Source organism: Cyprinodon variegatus, unplaced genomic scaffold (genome assembly GCF_000732505.1).
Source record: "Cyprinodon variegatus isolate N-32 unplaced genomic scaffold, C_variegatus-1.0 Scaffold65, whole genome shotgun sequence".
Taxonomy (NCBI): domain Eukaryota; kingdom Metazoa; phylum Chordata; class Actinopteri; order Cyprinodontiformes; family Cyprinodontidae; genus Cyprinodon; species Cyprinodon variegatus.
In genome coordinates, this window is record NW_015150518.1 from 748,637 (window position 1) to 756,063 (window position 7,427).

Consider the following 7,427-nt stretch of genomic DNA (forward strand, 5'->3'; position numbering starts at 1 on the left):
TGGGCAAGTAAAAATTGTTTCTGGGCAAATGAAATGTGAAAGTCACTTGCCCAAAGGGCAAGTAGTAAGAATGCTTAACGTCAACCCCTGCAATCTAACATGCAATATATTTCAGCTCATGACTTTTTCAAATGAGAAAAACAACAAACGCTGAAAAACCGACATCATCATCCACTGAATGAAGAATTCCTACATTAACATTTCACAGTGAATTAATTTCTATTTCCTCTATTTTCCATTTTCTAACGTTAGACCCAATGTCAGTGTCTAACTCAGTCAATGTCTTCCAGTCAGTCTGAGATAGCCAGACTAATGTTAGTCTGCAGACTAAACTATAGGATCCATCGGCTATAGATGGATTTATTGCTTAGTTCATCCACTGACTGGGAAATTACCAGTGGAACGCGTTCCTGCAGACAGAAAACTGCTGGTTTTAGCAGCTAAATGCTGCACAGGAGGCATTTTGACCAGAGGCGTAGCCAGAACATTTTGATAAGGGTGGCCAGGCAGTAACCAATGTACACTGAGGGGGGGGGGGCCGACAGCAGATCGGCACCAGAACCTCAGAGTCAATCTATACTGATCCAACAGGAAAATGAAGGATAAATTCAAATCAAGACAAACTATATGTTCCTCCAACCTTTGCTAACAAATAGACACATATATTTAAACATCCTTGCTTCTTAGTTATAAGTCATAGTGGATAAAGTTCTTTTAAGTTTGATTTCTGGGGCGAACATCTTTTCCATTGCTTAAAATTGATATTAAAAGTACTAATATTTACAAAAAAATTTTATTTACGTATAAACATAAATATGTTTATTTACATTTAAAAATATTACATATTCAAGTTTTTATTAAAATAGTTATTTATCTATGATTAACTGAAGACTCCTAGATGACTTTTCTCTTTACCCCATATAACAAAATCTAGTTCTGAAAAGAGCATGAATTCTGTACTTATCACCTTTAATGTTAGCATATTAATGTGCATAATTAACCACAGTGTTTTTGTTGTCAAGTAATGTAGTTAATGTATGAACAATTAAAATGTTTTGATTAATGAGAGTATTACGGCTGCCACTGTCTGTATTATAGGGAAAAAATGGTACAGTAGGGGTGGCCAATGATTTGCTAAGGGTGGCCATGGCCACCCCTGGCCCCCCATCTAGCTCCACCCCTGATTTTGACTGCCTGTCTCCGTAGGAGTGGGGAGTACCAATATGGCGGACGGTGGCTTCACTCTTTTCGGCCAATCAGCAATAGAGTAAATAGAGATCAGTGGTTATAGGCAGCAGCAGAACAGGAAGTAACAATCGGAGAAATTTCAAATTAAAAGTTTTCATTTCTAGCTTAGAGTGAAAATCTACTAAACTTTGAAAGATGAATAATCCTGTAGGTTCCCATCCAGGTTACCTAGGTTACCTCACCACCTCATGAAATTAAGTAAAATTTAGACTTAAACATAAAGATATGAATTTTAACAAATGTATCTCCCCTGTTTTTCTTCCACACATATTGACAACTCTGTAAATCTGTGGCAGCAGAGGGGGAGGAGCTTCTTCAAAAAGGTTATAAAGCCTCTGAAATAAAAGCTAAAAGCATCTTTTCAGCTTTTTTTGTTGCTTAGGAACCAAAAAGCTGCAGAAATGAATAAAAACCTGCAGAAGCGACTTCCTCCTCAGCTCCATTCGTCTTTTCTCTCGCCGAACGCTGAGATTCGCTGAGTGACGCGTGTCTCTTCATCACACCAACCATCGACAGCTGAGCGCCTTCAAACTGAGAATTTACAGCCGCGGCAAAGCAGATGGTTGAATGGGGAGGGAGGAAGTGATGCGGGCGGGAGGTCTGGGCTGATGATCGGCCTCAGAGGCGTGAAGCTCCATCCAGTCTCTGTGTGAGAGGAATCCTGAGGTCTCCCTCCATATGTTCAAACATTGACGTCACGACCGAAGACGCTCCCAGTAAAACCAGCTCACTATGCTGGAAAATACGCATTTTATGATTTCATGTACTTTATTTTAGTTTTCCTTCTCCTTTAAGATACCCTGTGAGTCACTGATGATCATACTTTTGGATGGGATGTAATTTATGTTGCAGCAGTAATTAAAGCTCAGCAGAACAAACATATTAACAGCTTTTCAGAGCGACGTGAGGAATCAGTGGAATAAGAATATTTTACTGCTGGATTTGAAATCTGATTTGAACTCCCAATAAAAGTGCAAAAAGAATGAAAGTTTGAGCGTAACAGAGATTTAAACCTGTGTTTCAGATTGTGGGAGCAGTCAGCCTCCTCAGAGGAAATGTTCGCTCAGTTCCAGCTGCCGCTTCAAACTGGAGAGACTGGAGCAGGTCAGTGGGGGGGTCGCTGTCGGGTTCATAAATGTAGGTTTGCAAAAGAAGAATTATGGATACAATTCCTGCAGAAAGGAGAGACAGTTGAACCCCAGACTCAAACAATCTGTCTCCCACTGGACCTCCTCTGCAGAGCTTTTATTAACAGAACATGACGCATGGTTACAAACAGAGTATTGTTCTGACAGAACAACTGATCAGTTCATAAAGACAGAATGACGAGGCAGGATGGTCTCCTGACTGGATCATGAGGCAGGAGTGGAGCATCAAATGTTTTATAAGCACACATTAATTTTATAATCATCATTGAATAAACCTAACAGTCGCTCTTCCTCTTCCTCACTGCCAGCTGCTTCCAGACTGACCTGATCACAGAAACCTCTGGACTCAAAGAGTCCCGACTGATTTACAGTCTCAGCAGGCAGAGCTGGTGAACGCAGCTCAGTTCAAACGTTTAATCTAAACTTTATCTCCTGGGAAACGATTTAAATAAAAAGTTTGATCCAAAGAAACATTCTCATTGGTCAGAGACCCAGACCACCACCACCAGAAGTGAAATGTAAAATAACTGGTTACAAAATAAAAATGTATTTTACTTCATCTATTAATTTAAGAATTTATCTCATTGGCATTCTATGCTTTAGTACAGGGGTCCTCAAAATTTTTCCAGGCCAAGGACCCCCAAATTGATGGCCAGATCGAGCGAGGACCCCTATTTATATATATTGCATGAAATTGTGTAATATCAAACTGGTCCTATAGTCAGTCTATTTCATATAGTGTAATGTAACTAAAGTAATCCCTCCCTGGGATTATTAAAGTATTTCTGATTCCTGGTTGATGGGACAGGTGTTGTGAATGAAACGGTGCCCAGCTTGAAAGAGCTCCTGTGAGCATTGATGACTGAAAGACATCTTCTGCCTCCATTTATCTGTTTATTACAGTCTGTTGAATTCATGTTAATGTCTATTTAAAGACATTTCAATTAATGAAAAAAAAATTCCAGGGGGGAATATAAAAAAAAGTCTAATCAACCAAAACTTTTGCGACCCCCATGCAGTTCCTCTGAGGACCCCCTAGGGGTCGCGGACCCCCTGTTGAAGACCTCCGCTTTAGTATGTTGCTTGCAAGTTAGTGAGGAATCAAAATAAAGTAAATTCAAAATAAAATTACAATGTAAACCTGTATTTATAAAACTGGAGCTCCTCTGAGTGACTCCATTATAATCACATTTAATTTGTTTTAACTTTTCATCGTAGCTCAGTGGGAAAAGCAGCTGATCCCAGACTGTTCTCTACATCCAGTCTGTTCCTCTGCTTGGTAAAAAAAAAGTTAAAATCAATCCTCTGGACTTTGTTTCCAGGTTTGAAGACGTTTCTCTTCCATCCAGGAAGATTTTTCAATCCAAAATGTCAGAAATAGCGTTTAGTTCCAGGTTTTATCCAGCAGCCCAACAAAGCCTGGTTTTAGTTTAGAAAACATGCAAATAGAAACGGATGAACGGGTCCCCCCCTTTGGAATGGGGGTCGTTTGGCTTCTTTGTTAGCCTGCAATGCCCCATACCTGTCTATGTCTCTGAAAGGGGGGTCGTTAGAGGGGATAGTTGGTCTGGATGAACAGGTGAGGTCTTCTGTTCTCCTGTAAAGCTGTCCGTCTGTTTAAGGTTGGACTTCTTTGTCCAAAATGTGAACATTCTAAGTCCTCCAAAGAATGTCCTTTGTCCATCAGGTGTAGATGGACGGCAGAGTCTTGTCCAGAGGAGGGCGCTCTTCTCTGTTGGGCCATGCGTCTGTGGAGTACCCCCAACTGAGAATCGCTGCTTCAGGAGGCAGAAGGAGACTTTTTCCCTCCTAATCTTCATCCTTCAGCATCATCAGTGTCAGGATTAGCTAAACGTGCAGCAGGTTGATTAAAGCTCTAAAAACATGCAGCAGTTTTTTGGACGAGGAGAAAAACATTTAATGATGAAAACGTGATAAAAAAGTGCAAATGACTGAAATCTGGGTGTGAACGTGACTTTAACAGCATTCACTGCTAACCGCTTCATGAATCCAGAGCAAACTGGGATTAAATCCAACGGAATGGACTAGAACTGTTCAGGCTGTGACCTCTGAACACGTGAGGAGAAACGCATCAGTGCGGCTCCTGGTCGATGACTCGGACCCCCCACCCCCCCGCTGCCTCTATTGATCCGTCTGTGTGTGTTTGTGTGGCAGGCTCTGGACCTGATCGGTCTGAAGCCCACAGAGGCTCAGCGACAGACGCTGAGGTCCAGACTACGCGCCGATCCGACGGGAACCGTGGCCTTTGCAGGTATGACGTCTGCTCCCATCATGCTTCACTTCTCTGACACGGAGGAAACTCTAACACTGATTTTCTTTCCTGATTAAGTTTCTTTTTCCAAGTAAAGGATCTAAATTTTTCTGATCATCAACAATATTTAGGTAGTTTTTGTTTCTCACATTATATTACCTCCATCTTTTCTGTCACACTGCAAAAACAATCTAGAAATAAGTAAAGATTACTTAAATTAAGTGTAATTACCCTTAATTTGAGTAGGTGAGTCAGAGGATTTGCCAATGGAATAAGTATTTTTTCTCTTAAAATAAGATAATTAGATAAAATGCACTTGAAATAAGACAATGCAATTGTTTTTTCTTAATTTAAATCAAAATTGTTTTGTTCCATTGGCAAAGTGTCTCACTTACCTCCTCAATCCAAGAAAAAATGACTTATTAAGGTTTACATTTTTTGCAGTGTGTCTCTAGAAGCCGGCCTAAACAGATTTCACTTTTCCAAACTTAACATTTCAGGAAAGATCATTAAAAGCAAAAGTCTTAAAACTCCAGCAGACGTCCTGCTCCATCTGCTCTGATCATCTGTGGGTGATATGGTGTTGATTCCCCGCCATGTTAACCAGAACGTCTGATGTTGGATCCATCAGGGCAGATTGGATCATTTTATCCATTGCTCTCATCTTTGTCCACATTTTAACAGACCATTTTTGGAACAAACCAACCTGCAAATGTTCTCAGTAATATGAAGCGGCATAAAATGGACCTGGAATAGCCCCCCCTGCTGGGCTGAAGGGCTGTTATTTTGTGGTAAACTGTTTTTCTCCCTTCATCTGATCCAGACTAAGTGACTCTGCGCTGATAAACCTGAATATGTTGAATCTGCTCTGTAGGAGTTTTTTTATTTCACTCCTAAATCAGCTTCAGAAAACTACTGGTTACTGTTTAGACCCACTGATCTACCAGTTTGATGGAGTTTAAGAAAGCAGACGTTTTTCAGAGGATAATGTTTAACCGTCGATTCTAGAAGAACGATCCTGTTTTCTCTGAGGGGAGCAGCATCTGCAGACTTCCTCCTCTTCAACTTCTTCTTCTGTTCAAACTTCCACTCGGTCAGATAATCCGTCAGTTCAGTGACATGCGGACGATATTCAACTATATTGCTCTGTCAAAGACGCTGATTTAACCCTTTATAGGGCAAGTTACCATTTTTGATCACTTGCATACCCCTTACAAATGGAGTTCCATTTCTTTCACTCTCAGTGTTTTTCATTAATTTCTTCTAGAAGCACTTTTGTTATTTTTCTTAATATATACGGGCAAGTTGGCGTTTCTTGTTGTTACATTGACATTCATTTATGCCATCAAAATATACATCTTTTTTTAACGTTACAAAGATAATAAGGTCTTGTTCCAATAACACACTACAAAAATGATCAAGAAATTTGTGAAAATCTCTTAAAATAAGTGTATTTACCCTTAATGTGAGTAGGTAAATAAGAAAATCTCTAAGTTGAAGGAGCATTTTTATCTTTAAAATCAGATTATTTGATATTATGCACTTTAAATAGGAGACTGCATTTTTTTCTTTATTTTAGATGTAAATTTTCTTATTCTATTTGCAAAGTATCTCACTTACCTGCTCAGTTCAAGAAAAAAATGACTTACTTAGATTTCAGGTTTTTTTGCAGTGTACGCTTTACTTGAAATTTAGATGTTTAAAGTCTTTCCCTGAACGCCCTATAAAGGGTTAATACATTGTCTTCACAATTTCCTTCTTCTGAACTCTGAGAAAAACTGAAACACTAATTATCGCAGCTAAAACTGTAAAATCCCTTCAATAAAGCAACTTATTGCTGTTCAGCCTCAGGAGCTGAGGTGTTCAATTCAGCAACGTCTTTGGAGAAACACTCTAAACATTTATTTAGCAGCTTTTACTTCCAACTAAGGAATATTTCCAAACTCAGAGCATTCCTGTCGAAGGGTGATTTGGGAATAATTATTGATGCTTTGAGCTCCTCATGGTTAGACTATTGCAAATGTCTGTTTACCTGTTTGTTTACCGTCTCCAGGTTGTCCAGGTTGTCCAGAACTGCTGCCAGGCTTTTAACTCACATGAAGAAAATGGAACCCATTACACCTCCATTAGCAGCTCTGCACTGGTTACCAGTCCAGTATAGAACCCAATTTAAACCCCTTGTTGTTACTTTTAGAGCCCTGCATGCTCTAGATCCTCCCTGCATCTCTGGGCTGATAGAACAGCATAACTTTCTGAAGGACGGATGTGGACAGATGTCCCCACCAATCATTTCAATTATAAAGCTGCTGCCTTCATTTGTGAAGCAGGAAACAGACTAAAACAAACTGGATCCAGTAGAACTTTTTATTGCCGACCTGGAATGGGGGACAGTTGATATAAACCTCTGCCTCTCAGAATGGTATCAATGCCCTATTGGTTGGCAATCACTGATACCGATAACACCATTTTAGTACTGGATCGGGGCCCCCCCCATACTGGTATCAGTATCGATCAAACTAATTTCAATACATAGACTTTGACTTTCAGCAATATGTGGGAAAAATTTCTGAATTTGATTTTGCTTTGGAAGGAAGATGATCGCTGATGGAGCTGGAAGGGAAAACATCCCTATTGAAAGTGTTGGTGTAACTGTAGGTCCATCAGCCCCCACCCTCTGTGTGCCCCCACCCTCAGAGCGCCCCAACCCTCAGAGTGCCCCCACCCTTAGAGCACCCCACCCTCAGAGTGCCCCCACCCTT

General features: G+C 40.3%; 1 protein-coding gene across 1 annotated transcript in view; it reads left to right on the top strand.

The window, feature by feature from the left end:
* stxbp4 (syntaxin binding protein 4) overlaps positions 1–7,427 on the top strand; it is a 34,545-nt gene that overhangs the window by 7,516 nt on the left and 19,602 nt on the right. Inside the window, exons 7-8 of the mRNA XM_015371801.1 lie at positions 2,273–2,352; positions 4,572–4,668. Coding sequence (XP_015227287.1) covers positions 2,273–2,352; positions 4,572–4,668 — 177 coding nt within the window. The remainder of the gene's footprint in view (positions 1–2,272; positions 2,353–4,571; positions 4,669–7,427) is intronic.